At 38.3% G+C, this 16,027-nt stretch overlaps 1 protein-coding gene across 3 annotated transcripts in view; it reads left to right on the plus strand.

Moving 5' to 3' along the window:
* Positions 1-16,027, plus strand: part of LOC134527340 (myc proto-oncogene protein-like) — a 45,053-nt gene that overhangs the window by 17,556 nt on the left and 11,470 nt on the right. For all 3 annotated transcript variants that reach the window (XM_063359932.1, XM_063359931.1, XM_063359930.1), the window contains exons 4-5: positions 1,810-1,869; positions 2,789-2,860. In XM_063359932.1, the coding sequence (XP_063216002.1) occupies positions 1,810-1,869; positions 2,789-2,860 (132 nt within the window). The remainder of the gene's footprint in view (positions 1-1,809; positions 1,870-2,788; positions 2,861-16,027) is intronic.

The following is a 16,027-nucleotide window of genomic DNA, read 5'->3' on the forward strand; positions in this document are numbered from 1 at the left end:
ACCAGAGGCTCAAAATCACTCAAATTGTTGATTTCCGTGGTCTCTGTCGCAAAACCTACTCAGTAAGATTAACTTTCTCACTTTTAAAATTGTCAGATATTTAGATTCCTTCATACATGTGTGTACTATCAACTAAAACTAAATTTATCGTGCGAACCATGATATAAATGTTACCAGAGGCTCTAATAGCCTCTAATGTGAGATTTGTGTTTTAAAAAATACAATGCAGGCAGCCTATGTTGCAGTGGCGGCAAGCCTTGTCAGAGGTAGATTCAAAATGTGAATTAGCTAACGTGCGCTACTTACAGCCAGCCGTAAGTATTTTTACCATTATTAACAAAGATTTTTTTAATCTGTCCACAAACAGTAATATTACAATGTATGAATTAATAAAATGTTCGCTGTTACAATTTTCACATGTAACATTTTTTTTCTTGCACATTCCGTCAGTTTGTAGATACAGTTATAAATACAAGTAGTGCGCAGTGGGAGTGGTCACATGCTCCTCCCACATATCTCTGGTTGTTTAAGCGCTTACCTGTGTAGTTGCTTGTATCTACACACACTCTCTCTCTGTCTCTCTCTCTTTTTCTCTTTGTCTCTGCCTCTTTTTCTCTCTTTCTTGGTACCGTTAGGAAGAATGTTATTTGAACCCGAGGAGTCCTACGCGGCAGACGGGCAGGTCTACTCGCGCGCGGTCCAAGGTTGCCAGCCCGCTATGCTCTCTTAGCGTCCCTGTACTGGCGTCGAGAGTGGCGCGCGTAAAGCCACTAAGTCAGAACATATAGACCGTAACGGTAAATAAAAACACGAGTAACGCAAATAAAAATAATATCGGTTGAATGAAATATATAAAACGATATCTCGAACTAGTGATTCGGAACCAGTATAAGCTGATCTTTGTAAGAGCGTAACTGCGTGAAATAAAACGCTACCTTTTATTTTTTTTTAAACTTTTCCTTGAAAGTATATCACACGCATCATAGTGGTCTATGGTTAATTTATGATTTTTTATTAAAATGACGGCGTGGTTGAAACTACTAATATATCAAGGTTGTCTACATTCTGGGAAGTCAGGGAATCTCCTGGAATCCGGGAAAAGTCATTGATATTCCACAGTAACAGGAATGTGTTGGGAGAATGTCATATTCCAGTCTGCAATCACTATGATTGCCGAAGATTTTTTTTTTCAAATCGTATGGCAGTGTATATCCATGAAAACTATAAAATGGGCTAAGTACGCTTCTGTTAAATATAAAAAGAAAATGGAATGGAAGGAGAGCTAGACCAACTATGGGGATGGTAAAGGTTCAATTGTCTGAATTTCTTTCAGTAAATTGTAAAATAATGTAGATTGTTTGAAACAGTCAAGGAAGTCAGCATCAAATTTGCATAGCATTTTTTTAATGTAGAAATATTTTCTTAGTGTTAGGTAGGTTTATATAACTACTGCCTTTGGGCATTGTAAACTGCTAGTGAGACACTAGCATCCTTTATTAAGCTTAGGCTTTTAATATTACGCTGGAGAAAATGTGTTTAAGTAATGTTTTCTAGGGTGATAAGCAATCATTTAGTATTTACTTGCCTGTGTACTTGTCAATGTAATTGACTTGTGAGATTGTGGGTTGGTTCCACCTTGGACTTGCAAGTAGCCTTTTCACCATCACATTGTTCAGAAGCATTAAGTGAAGATGTTAAAAATATATTTTTAATATTTAAATAACTACACATTTTCTTTTTGATCAAATTTACTTAGTCTCTTAAACTTAATATTTTTTATGGTTCTTATGCATTGATTGTAATTTTTAGATCCTGAAGATGTTGACTTCTTTGGCCCAGAGAGTGTTTTCAAGGACATTGCAGAGACGGGTAAGTGTCAACATGCATGCATGCTTGATTGAACTTGATTAATCAGAACAAAATTAAGTTCTGCAATAATTTACCTTTTTCCACTTAAGAAGCTTTTGTTGGTCCTATTGCTAGCTGTTGGTTACTTGCCATCTTAATGCACTTGTAAACAATGCTTTTAAGGTTTTTTTATTTTTTAATTATTGTAGTGCAACTACCATTACTTAGCTAAATAAGCTAGTAAAAGGTATTTATTAACAATGTGATTTGATGTTTTGAAAAGGTGCGACACTGACCGAATATACAGTGTAACACTGATTTCATGAACATGTTTTTAAATATGTCTTTAAATGTTTTATGTGTGCAGCAAAACGATGTAGGTAATTAAGTTCATGTGCAGCAGTAATGTACCTAATCTCAATAATCTTATTAATTTTTGGGTGAATGTCTTCATTGCTTGCAGGTGGCATCATTATCATTAGTATATATTAGAGAATCTGAGTTAGTGTTGGGTGGCATCCACTCCTCCCCTACCCATTCATTTTACTGTGTTATCTTTGAGTGTACACTTGATTGTACATTGTGCAGTTTCTGTGGGTAAATAGTCCTCCACAGTTAGGAAAAGTGCTGTATCCACAGTGGTGTTGCTGATACACTGATTGCTGTTGTGATATTGGGTTTCCTGCTATCCACAATCTTTTCATTTATCATTTTTGTTTTTTGTTTGGTGTCAAAGCTTATAATCCAGAAATACTTATTTAGACTTTTGGGTAAGCCAAGGGTGTCTGGTGTTTTAGATAGTAACATTGGTCAGCCACCGAAACAAATGTTGTAAGATGATTCATTGTTTCTTTTACATTTACAAAATAGTTCATTTATGTCTAAGTTTTCAATTTTCCATGAACGTTTACTGAAGTAGTGGTTTCTCAACCAATTTCAGTGGCGACTGAGCTGCGACCTGTTAAAAAATCTGTCAGTGATTCCGAAAGTCGCTGTCCCAAGTCTGAATCTGGTGAGTACTGCTGCTGGTTTCAGCCCTTATCTTTTTTTTTAACATAGCACATACATTAACGGAGGTGTTTTCATGTTTTATATAGTTACATCACAATTTATAATCTTCAACAAATGAAGATTTATGTGGCCATTTTAGTTGTCAAGCTATGTTCTTTGTCAAAAAACCATGGTATCTATCACAACAGTATTACCATAATACTGCTGCTTCCTGTCTGAGCAAGGGCGCCCATACCCGGGGGCAGGGGGGGGCCGTGGCCCCCCCCTAGCTTTCAGGGAAGGAAAAAAAATATAGTGTAGTCAGGTGTTTTACTTTAAAGAAAATTATTTAAATTCGGTATTATGTAGAAGTGGTTCAACACGAAGATATTATTGTATATCGTTTTTTACATGTCTACTTCATTTTTTATGTTAGTTGAAGCATTAGTTTCTGCTGCTGCGATATAAGGTGTTGTGAACAGGGAGAAAACGCTGTTCAAGCGCAACGCCCGTGGCGAGTCATTCCCCTTCGTAATCCTGCCCAAGCTCACTCGATAACACAACGCAACAGATTTAGACAAGTCAGAGTTAGACGACGCGACAGTTGACATGTACTTGTAGACGGCAAAATGTTTTGCTACTTTTTCGTCATAATAATGTGTATTTTCACAAATAACATCTCAAAACAGAGATTTTTCAATAGTCTTTAGGTCTACAGTTTTATGCATCTGGTCTAGATTTAGTTTAGTGTATTCAGTCAGTAAAGATAACTTAAGTGTAAATAAATCAGTGAAAAGTGTAAAGATAAAAACCATTGTTATTATGTAGTGTTTCTTAGTTTTCCTCATTCGTCACATCCGCTCAGAATATTCACAATTTTTAAGGTAAGCTAACACCTTTAAAGTTACTCAAATAAGAATTATTGTTCAGAAAAGTCTACAACGTAAAATTTATGTTGGAATTTTGAATTTAGAGGAAAACCACTTTTTCCCCTTCAAAAGTGTTTAAAGGGATAAGGATTCCGCTACCTTCAGTAGACTCGGAAGCAATTTACACTGGAATCTCGATTTTACGTACGCTCACGGTCGCTTGGATTGCATTCGTAAAATCGTTATCTTCATAAAATTTTAAACACCCCACCCCGTGAAGATACATGTTATAATTTATTGAACGGAATATATATATAATATAAAATAGTAAAAACAATGACTGCCGTCTGCCCTCTACCCTCCCCTGCGTTCCCCTTATTTTTTTTAGCATTCCACAACTTGCCTCATTGCACGAGTGATATAAAAGTGACATCACAGCGACTAAACACAGTTGCACCACGCATTGCATCATGTTAACTTTTGTGTGGTGACAGTAGGTTGTCCGACATGCCTTTCTTGGATATCTTTCCTTTTCGTAAGACGCGTGCTACTAAAATAAATTTATATTTGAGTTTGCAAACTTGTCCACTCCTTGCCAGAGACGACTGAACACAGACGAGACTATCCAGGGTAGGGTTGATGAGCTGGAAGAATTCCCTGCCTTGCATTTTTATGGACTTCACCTTATCATATTTATCAGTTAATCTTTAACAGATCGGCTTGAAAAATATTAATGAACGCACTTTTAGTAACATAATCGAGGAGAACAAGCACACAGTTCAGTGTACACCTGTATTGTTTCATAAAAGTGATCATAGGTAGGGATTGGAAAAATTCGCGGTTTCAATGACCACTAGGATATACTCCACGATTCTCTATGTACTCGGGCAAATATCACCTGGCTATTGGCTACCGACTCGGGACACCTGTTTATTGCGATTATTATGATTCGATACTTCTTTTGTTGAGTGTTTGCCATTGGCTCAGAGTCCTTCAGGTAAATTGCGGTCCAATCACTGACGCAGCATTAAGCTAAACGAGTTTGGATTCCAGCCTGTCTTGAAAGGAATCCACGAATATTTACGGTCTCTAATCATAGGCTTATTTGGTGAAGAAAAACGCTGCTCTGTAACGACAGACATCCATTAAAAACACAGTACATTTTAGTGCGAGAAGCCCTTGAATTTGTGATAGCCATAGGGAATTATTTGTTTGTATAGTAAGTTAAAAAAAGCTTAGTTAAAAACCCGCTCGTCACGTCTACTTGCTGCGTCACTTATACCATTTTTGAGCGTTTTTTACTGGGAAACCGATGCAGCGAAGGTAATGAATGCGACACATGTCAAGATAATGCCTAATGGCATGGGTTGCTGGATATTAGCGGAAAGGAGAGGAAGTAGCTAGGTACTCAATATCGTTTCTTTCTCTCACGCTTCACAAGGTTTGAAGCTCAGTTGCTATGCTCACGAGCTGGAAATGTTGGAATGGGTAAGGAATGTTGAGTATAGTTCATTTGCGGTAAAATTAATATTTTTACAGCCTTGACATAATTTTTCAATCGAAGAAATTTCGAACTTTGCGACAAATAGTGTACCTAGTCCATTTTTTTCTTTTCGATTTTGAGTTTGATGACGCAATAACGTATACAATATTCACTAACGGTAAATGGATGTAGTATTAGCTTAAAAATATGAATACGCTGTGCATTAAAATTAATATTTTTATATGTTTTCATTGTGTTTTTTTAATTTTTTATTAAATATATTTTGGTGTCAAATTTTCCGAATTTTAGATGGTTCCTGAAAAATGTATTCGTAAAATCGCGGCTTCGTTGAGTCCGGGCTCCGTAAAATCGAGGTTCTAATGTACTCTTAATTCTGAAGTTAAGTACTGAACATGTTATTTAAGGGTTTATCAGGGCCGTATTTACGCGCAGGCTATCTAGGCTGTAGCCTATGGGCCCGCACCACAAATGGGGGCCCGCACCACACGACACGAAAAAAAAAATTATACTGCGACGTGGATCTTCTTATATTCTTAAAATATGCGTCGACATAGTGTCCAGTTGTTTTGTGTGGATTAATTGCGCCGAACTAAACTCTTCTGTGGAAAGCTGATATATGAGTTATGTCAGCATTTAGAAATTTTCGATTATTTTCATTGGTTTTGGTGTCACTTAATTCCTTAACCTCTAAATACTGTTTGGTTAAATTGTCTAGTTAAATAATAAACTAATTTTTTCTGCGCTTTTCTATCACTAAATAAACTTATAGTCCTCGACTACTGAATCCATCTGTGCTAATTCTAAATGATAAGCAATTATGATTCATATCGAAACATAGTAATATACATTTAATTGTGAAACAATTTTTGACTATAATTATAAGCGTAGTTCAGGTCTTACATTTAAAAACAACTGTTTTCTGACTGTGATAACATATTTAAATCGCTTCTCTCCCAAAGTTGAATCTTTTGACCAACATTTTTTAAACTTTATAATTATTTTAATTTAATTTGTACGCGACATTTATTTATGGGTAAAGAGAGCAATTAGTTGAAGGACTGTATTCTTGATATCCGTGTACCCGAGACGCTGTAAAAGTATAAGGACTGTATTCCTGCATTTTTGTTGCTAAAAATTCATTTGTTTCAATTAAATAGTTAATAATTAATTAATAAAAAAGCCAATATAGATTTTTTATGGCGAATGAGTACTGTAGTCTAGTATTTTAGTAACAGGACAAAAAATTTTAATAGGGTCAGAACTGGAACTATTTTATGGCTAGTAACAAGCCGCAGTTGTCTTCCAAAATATTAAAAATACTTCATACCCCTAAGTCTGGCCCCCCCCTACAAATTATCATATGGGCGCCCTTGTGTCTGAGTTTTTCTTTGTAGCTTATCATACAGAATTCAAGGAGGAAGTATATACACTACTCTCAAATATTTCTTGGCTCTGACTGTCAGTCTTGTCACACAGACCATAGCCATTTAAAGTTGATGGATGAAAAGATGAAATGGGTTGCTGATCAAGCAGCATATCATGATGTAAGATTGGAAAGCTGCCCGGATATTAGAACCGGGTTGCAAAGTCGTAGAAAGTTTCTCATTACTGACTTTCCTCAGGCTATTGAAAGATGGAATGTGCTGTGCAAAATTATTTTCTCAATTTGCTGATATCGCTGTTGAACGATTCACTGTAGTCAGATTTTAAATAGGTGATGTCAAAATTAATAATTATGTAAATGACATCATTGTGTTAAGAACTAAAAATTTAACCAGGTGTTAAAATTTAAAAAAAATTATTATGGTTAGTCAAAATTGTTCTGTTTTTTGGAAAAAGGTTTGCTGAAATTTAGGTATCATTTCCTCTCTTTGAGATTGAGTGGGTTAAGTGATGTTTGCTGTACTATCTTGGAATATTAAAAAAAACTTGCCGATAACTGCAGACAAAGGTATGGTTTACACTATATTAAAGCAGTACCTGCTCCATCATAACATAGTCTATTTTCAAAGCCTTTTTTTTTACACATTACACCTTATCAGAAATCACCATCCAGGGACAATGCTGAAGGCAGTAAGTAACATTAAAGAAAATAAGTTTTATTCTCTTTATGTTTAGCAAATAATTCATAAAAGTTAATTATAATCAACTCACAACAAGGGGTTAAAATGTTGATCTTCAAAATACATTACAAGTCTTTGAATTATGTAATCACAAATTGACTCAAATAAGATTATCTTACAACAAAAAAAGGGGAGGGGGTAGAGCCAGTTCACTACACAGCAGGACATACAGGAAGCGCCATTTCATGCCTGTATCACCAACATTAATAGCTTCAACCCAAACACTAAACACTTAGAGAATAAAAATGCTATTTCCCTGCACCGGTGCTCCTGTAAGCACTTAAGCAGCTTCTTCTCCTTTTTACTTATTGAGGCATTTATTATCTCCAATTTAACCTCTTTAAATTTTTTGGCAGATCCCATGTTACTTTATCCTCCCTTAATAACTATTACGAGACATGCATAAAATTGACCAAAACAGTAAATCTATGCTTACCAAGCAAAATCATTTATCCCTCTTGGTATCACAGTAAGTATTATCACAGAATAACATTTGGTATACACTTTGGTTAGGTTCACACTATGATCTGAACACTACAATCTGTGATACACTTACTGTGATACCAAGGGGGTTAAATGATATTGCCTGATAAACATAGATCTAATGTTGATCAATTCTAACAGGTCTATTTAATAGTTTTTAAGGGAGATTAAAGTAACATGAGATCTGCCAACAAACTTAAGTTAAGTTGAAGATAATAAATACTTGAGTAAGTAAAAAGCCAGTGTTTCGCACTTTATTCTGTGGATACTTCTGAATGTTTTTATTTTCGTCGGCCCAGTATGAATGTGAGTTTAAGAAATTTCAATCAAGAATTTTATTCTGATCGTAATCAATTTTTGATTCATCCAAATTGTGGCATATAAGATGTTAGCACCAGTATTAAGTGTGAGGGAGGCCTCGTTGTCATGGCTGTACATGGTGTTTGTAATGAACCAGCTGGACATGAAGTAGCTCTACGTAGCGTCCATGCAGTAGTGCGCGAATGGCCTGCCCTTTGGGAGATACGAACCTGCGGTAGCTCGCCAGTAGCGCTGGTCGGACCTGTTCGTTGCGAGTCACTAGCTGAGCGGTGTTGCTGCAGTAGTTCTCGCCGCTGGGTCAGCAGGGGCAGTCCTGGCCTCTGCGAGACCCTCTCCAGGAGAATGACAAATGAACTCTTTCAAACCAACCAGTCACATAAATTTCTGCTTTGGTTTTAATCATTTATCTCAAGAAATTTTGGTATTCTTGTCTGATAGCGGAAAATCTAGCAATCAAATTCCTGTGCAATTAACGTAATTATACGTGGCATGAATTAAAGTTTGTACTAACCAGCACTTTAGCTTACATACTATTAAAATTTTAATTTTTCTTTTGTCATAAATGTCCATATTTTAGCAGGGTACTATACAACCGGGTAAAATGAAAATGAAAATGAAAATGGTGGACGAGGGGCCGCCCTGTTGCCAGAACCCGGCGCTTGGATGGCCGCGGCTGCTCGTGAATGGCCACGACCTTGAGCACTGCCGGCCTTGTTGCGTCACGGCTCCCCCTCCCCCTCCTCTCCCTGTGATAGTACACTCTCGCTGGCCCTTGACCCGGCGCGGTCACAGATAACCCTGTGCACAGTAGCAAGGAGGAAAATGTAACAACCAGTAAGTAGATCATCGGTGTCACCCGCCGAGTTGGCGGTTTAGTTCTCGTCTCGTTACGGGTCCCCCCCCCCCCCTTTTTTTTTTTTAGCTTTGGCTATACGGCATTTGGTGGAAGTAATTTCGTGAAAATTGAACGCAAGTCGATGAACGTAAATGAGACACGAGATGGCGGACACACGCGTCGACATAGACCCGTATATAATCACTTTCATAAATATTAGGAGACATAACCAAACGTATTGGTATGCCAAATGAAACTTTGTTTATGAAACTACCCTGGAATATATTTAGTAAACTAAAATAGACATAGTAAACGTATGTACAGATTGATTTCAGTCGTTTAAGCAAAAACAAATATTAAAGCATTTGTAATAAATGTATTTAAAATGTTTCAGGTTAATATTTTAGTAATGACAGAAGTGTAACTTCTAACGTGTGCGGAAACTTTATAACATTAACTGTTTAGTGATTTCTAACAAGCTGTGTAATAAAATTCCTTGTCGAAAATAGTTCAAAGCTGGGGTTTGGTATTTTTTCAAGTCTTATCGGAGCCGTGCTTCTATCTGTGCTTGATGGTGGCAAGCAACTTTTTCGTTTCGGGCGGCGAATTCTAGTGGCGGGCGCAGACAATGTGTGCGATTCTCATATCGAAGTTTTGGTATGACATGAATTTACTCTTTACCGAGGTTGATGTTTACACATCACTGGCGAGTACTGAAAGTGAGTACTAAATTTGTTTTTATTCTGATGGCTCTGTTAAACATTTTCTTAATACACGTTTAAAGTTTTCTCAACAGAACTTGTATAATGATCATCTAATAGCGGTAAAACGTCATGCAATTGTCAACTATGATATATTGCGTGACCACAACGGAAAAAATAACTTGTAGTTAAGATCTGGTCAGGACGTTTTTTTTAACCCAGCAACAATTTCAATAGATCTGTTTATAATTTACAGAAAAAATCATTTAATACTATTACACGAAGATGAAGTAACCAGTTCGGCTTGTTACAAGATATTTATTTAGCTGGGGTACTTACTGCGTGTATTTGAGATAAAAATTACTGCTGTAAATCAATAAACTTAACAATGAATGAAGTCGGATGCATAAGTGACGTGTGGCAACGTCGCACCTCCTAGAGCTTCCCCACGCTCTTGCATGTCTCGAGCTGGCTGGGTCTGTCTCGCGTGGTTCGAGACTTGTCTCGTATCCATGCTGACCCTGACGTGTCGCAGCAGGCCCGTGCGGCGAGACACGAGTGTTGCAATCTTACCGACCTTACTCGCGTGTAAACATACGTAATTTGTATACATGCGTATTTCTTGTAATCCCGTTGTGAAGGAGACGCTGCAAGCTCTGAAGTTTTTTAGTAACGTATCCATGATCATGGATGTCTAGTCTTGACGCCTAATTCGCCTAGCAACGCGAAGTATGGAGAGCGGAGAAGTCAGCGGCTGCACGTTCTCCCCAGTGTCACTGCAGATAACTCGTGCGGTATCTCTCAGGGTCCGCTACAGCCAGCCATCTCTGGCAACCTGCAGACTGCATTGCGTCAGAGGGCGAGGGCTGTGGCGCTATCGGCGAGCCAATGACGCACGAGCCGCACGCCACTGCTCAGGGGGCAGTCACGTCGCTAGGGGAGGGCGGGGGTTGACGGGCTGGCTGCATTGTAACAGTATTATTAATTTAATTTTTACACTGCACAGAAATGTCTGTGGTTGCGAGATCAGAGCACTCACCTCCCTCCAAGGCGACCGGTGTTCGATTCCCGCCGGGGTCAAGCCCGGATTCTCGCTGGTGGGAAACTAGCGGCGTTGCAGTGGGCACTCTCGGGGTACTCCCGTTTCCCCTCTTTCAGTGGATGTCTGGTTTCAGGCCGGTGTTCCAAGACAATCCATAGTGTTTGTGTTGAACATGCTACACCTGTGCCCCATCTTGCCTCATGGCTGGCCGGCTCCAATGAGTCAGTCCCATTCCATCCGCGTCGACCCTGCGTCGGGCAGGAGACTACATGTCGATTTGCACTACAATGACGTCAGAAAGAAATATTTTCGAATGGTGTGTGTCTTGTAGTAAATTAGGAAGAAACTGGCTCAATGATAGTATAATTATTCGATAACCCAGTGCCAATGGTTTTTATTGCTGATCTGAACAACATACACCTGCAATTAGACTCGAGTTTGTTTTTAATTATTTTTTTGTTACGGATTTTTAATTCAAAATGATTTTAATTCGTGTTATTCTTATTGAAGGCAATTTTATGAAGCAATTAGGTACATGTAGAAGTTGTTTAAAGTAATTAAATTCGTAATACATTGAGTAAACTATCCTACAATATATTTTGTACACTTTAATGGTCATAACAATAAATAATCGCAACTTTAAAAAAAAACTGAGAAAATTATAAAGATGGTTCTATTATTGTGCGATGATGCTGCTATCTCTAGTATTTTTTTCGAAAATGGTATGGATGTTTGCCGATCTGTTTCCTTCTTGGGATTCGGTCTGGAATACGGCCTGCGAGTTACTTAACGGTTGTATCCGAACAAGGCAGTACTTACTCGCTATCTTACCCGAACTCCTTGGAATACCGCCCTTAATGTATATTTTTTATGCCGCAAGAAGTATGGGGAATTCAATGTGTGTCACTTAAACTGTGCAGTTTTGTATTTGATTTTCAGAGTTTGGATTTTGAATTTATTCATGACTTATCAATAACTCATTCAAAAGTGGTTTTGTTCCTTGTAGGATAGGATTACTACTCCACTGTATTGAAAACAAATATCTGTGAAAACACTGTAAATCCAATAAGCTATTCACGTTCCACAATTTGTTAGTTTAGTTATTTAGAAGAAGAAAAATTTAATTGTGTATGCAGGGTAACTTGTATAAATCAGATGATCAACGATGCAAGGTACAATTAATGTATTGATTTAATATGTTCCAGGGTAAGTTAGTATTTTTTATTTTTGCTGCTGCTCTGAAATTTAGGAGTGTCGAAAACCTTTCCGTGCCCATTCTTGTGTTCAAAAACTGTTGTTTCCCTCAGATTTCCCCAGAAAACCTTATTGGCGGAGTGTAAGTTGCGATCTGCTAGCGACACTGGCGGGTCTTGCTCTTCGCGCGGATATAGCCCCGCACACAACTCATCGTTGTTGCCAAAAATAGAACTAGTGTATTCGCTGTGGATGGGACGCTGAAGTCGCAAAAGCCTCGATAACTGTCGCCAGGGCTCTTTATCAGTTGGCCATCCTTCCAAATGACTTGTTATTACGCAATCCGGGCAAAGTACTTCACTAATACATAGTTGCCACTCGCAAAGTCTGTGCATAAGTTGGGAAAGTGTAGAGATTAGAATTTCCGAAGGCCATCATGAAAATATAACCGCTGAAGAGTTGTGACTTTGTCGTTATCTAATTGGGTCATTCACAGGAGGCTGATAACGTGTTACAGTGTATCGCATTTTATAACGATAACTTTCGCCATCTTGAGATTTGGCTAACACTAGTGGGGTGGTTCTAGGGTAGCCAGCGTTACACAAGTTGTGATCGTGTGCGAACACACTTAACTTGAGATGTCGCAGAGTTCTCTGTCTGCCCGAGGGTCCTGCGCAGTGGACTTCCACACAGCAACATGTTTCCATTCAGCTTGTTGAACAGAAAACTGTAGACCATCCTGAAGGTCATCAAATCCGCGAATTTTTACAGTCCCTAACAATATCTTATAAATTGTATTCATATACAAACAAAAGCATACATTAAATTTAATAATGATTTGTTACCTTAATTGTTATGTATTTTTTATGTAAACAAGTATGGTACATATGCAGGAAATTCTTCTGATGGTATCAGATAGGTTTCCTGGTGTACATTCATTGGCGACTCCAAATTCTCGGAAGAGCTTGCATTGGATGATATTCCTGCAGTTAAACTCCCCAAGTTACGTGCGCCTTTCCTGTAAAAGTATTTATGACAATCAACCAACACGTAACATAAAATTTGATTTCATAAGCGTATATTTTTATAGAAAATATTTTACAAACACAGAGTTACGTAGTGCCTTTGGCCTGCGCCTCTTTTTTGTGAATACTGATAAAAACAATCTGGATTTACTAGAGTTTTAAGCCATTGATAGCTATAATTCCTTTCTTCTCGCGAATGGCGAACATTAGTTCTGGGGCATATCCACAGGTAGTGCCAGCCCCACCCCTCCACTCTTGTCGCTTGAAAACTGCTAAGGAAATGGGTATCGTATGGGGCTTGCTTTACCGCCGAAATCTCATCGCTGTCCTACGCACGACGAGAGAGTTCACAGCCTTGCGCTTAGAGGCCAGGGCCGCAACTGGGGGGGGGGGGGGGGGGGGGGGGCAAGCGGGTCATATGCCCCGGGCGCAAAGCTGTGGGGGCGCCGAAATCGCTTGCATTGTAATTCCTACTACAACTGGTAACTGGTAAAAAGTTTTTTAACTTGCATGCCAGGAATGTCTAAACTGATTTACAATATAACGTCTCAACAAAGATATTTCTTACTCTTCCTGTAACAGTTTCTTCAGGCAAAAGAAGTTTCAGCAAATTGAAAATTGTAACAAATTATTTAAGAAATAGTATGAGGCAAGACACTCAAATTTGAGCATTATTTCCATAGAACACAAGAGAGCATCCTCTACTTGCTATGATATCATCAAAATCTTTGCTGCAAAAAGGTCTCGCAAGTTGAATTTGAATCTTTAAAAAACATTTATGACGACAATTTAATGAACAAGTCTAGTGATTATACGGACTATTTTATGGACATAGTGGGTCAATGCATGGAAGTTACAGTAGCACAGAAACTGTTACATGTAGGTATGGAAAATGCTTAAATAACACCATTTTTCCGTGGGAGTGCCCCCGGACCCCCCGCTTTATTGGTGTGGTATGTGCAAAAAAGAGGGGGGGGGGGGGGGCATGAATCTATTCATGCCCCGGGTGCCAGAGACTAGTTGCGGCCCTGTTAGAGGCGATTCCGTGTTGGAAGCACCAGCGAGCGTCGCACTCATCATCCCGTCTCACGAACACAGATACACTCCTGACTAGGCGGGTAGGGGAAAGTGGGGAAATACCGCACACTTAAGGAATAAGTGCTATAAATTGAAATTTATTATTTATTTAAAAATATGCTGACTAATTATACGAACCTAGATCTATACCTTTTGCATCTCTATAATATAATCTGCAAAAAACTAATAAGTTTATTTACATTTTACAACAAAACAAAATGATGCAATTGTGCGGTATTTCCCACCCCATGGGGCAATACCGCACACACCATGGGGCAATGTCGCACACCATATTATTATGTACAAGCACCACATCATAAACTAACTACCGACTATGTAGCATAAATTACACACTTCATTTAAACTTGGTATTACATTTAGACCTTTGGGAACAATATAAAACTAAGACATGTATATCAGGCCAAAAAATTGCACATTAGAATTATTTCTACATAATAAGTAAGTATTAATTTTTTTATGTTTTACTCTCACAGTCCACCAAATGCTTTGCAAAAGTCACACACAACATTTTCTGCTGTGTCAGATGCGCTACAGTCAGCATGTACCCATCCCGAACAAAAAACACATCTGAACCACAACTTCTTATTTCTGCCAAACTCCCTACAAAACATGCACGTGTCACTTGAATCAGGTGTAGGCGTAGTTGCAATTTGGTTAAATAATTGGTCAAGATCGTCAATATCATTGTCATCGCATAAATGTGCAAAAGAATCTGCATCACTTGCTTCATCGGAACTGGCAGTGTCAAAAAGTTTCTTCTTTGGACCAAATTTGCTTATTTTCTTACTATTTTTTACTGTCTTCTCAAGCTTCAATTTATTATTGCTGGTGATCATACGCCTGTCAGGATTCGCTTCTCTTTTCTTAGCTTTTAGGTTTTTTTTTATGTTCTTTGCTTGTTTTTTCTTCATAGCTTCTTCAAGTACGACTTTAGTTGGAGTTGCAGTGAAAATTACCGAATGCTGCCTAGACCGATGCCTAGGTGTTGCCTCTGAAGGTCCAGCTGTAGGTCTAAGACAAGGAATAGGATTTACATCAGAAAACCTAATGGAAGTTGTAGCAGTAGATAAATCCTTTTCAGTAGGCCTAATGACAGTTTGCTGGTAACATTCAGCGTTTTCACTCGATTCATTTACAACATTTTCTTCCTGAATGTTTTCATTTTCACTGACTGTAGGCCTAACCATATGATCATGACTATTCTCGACTTCACTTCTTTCTGCGACATCATCAGAAACAGTTACAAGGTCAGACGTACGCCTGGAACTTATCTGAGTGGTAGGGAATGTAAAATCATCCTTTGTGAATTTATCAAGATTCATGGGATAAATTCCTGCAGCAGAGAATCCAGAAACTCCTTTCTCAATAGTCGCAACCCTCATAAATGCTTTGTTGAACAACATTGCAACATCGACTGCATTTATCCTTTTAAATGCATTTACCTTAATAAACAAGTCGCACTCTCTGTTGTAGGCATTTTTTAAGGGACCAAAGAATGTTAAGTCCAGTGGTTGGAGACGATGCGAGGTGTGAGGAGGAATCGTTATCATAACAATACCATGATCTCGACAAAAATTGAATGCATTTAATGTATTGTGAGAGTTATGGTTATCGGTGATCAACAGCACTGGGTCTTCTTTTGTTGGCTTAGCATGTGCTTAAAAATGCTCCAGCCATTTAATGAAAAGATCTTCGTTGATCCACCCATTCTTAGAGCAGTCATATATTGCCCCTTCAGGACCTCCCTTCTTCAAAGTTGGACTCATCCTCACTCTTGGGAAAACAAACATCGGTGGTATGTATGACCCACTTGCACTCATAGCCATGCAGACAGTTATGTTTTTGCCTCTGTCCAGGCTTGTTAGTGATACAAACTTGTTTTGCATTTGGGCGCCAACATTTTTACTTGGAGTCTGAACAACAGATATTCCTGTCTCATCCATATTGAATATTCTTGACCCCTCAAATTTGTGTTTCGTCATCACTGTTTCAAG

The sequence above is a fragment of the Bacillus rossius genome, chromosome 1, assembly GCF_032445375.1.
Source record: "Bacillus rossius redtenbacheri isolate Brsri chromosome 1, Brsri_v3, whole genome shotgun sequence".
NCBI classification, from domain to species: Eukaryota; Metazoa; Arthropoda; class Insecta; order Phasmatodea; family Bacillidae; genus Bacillus; species Bacillus rossius.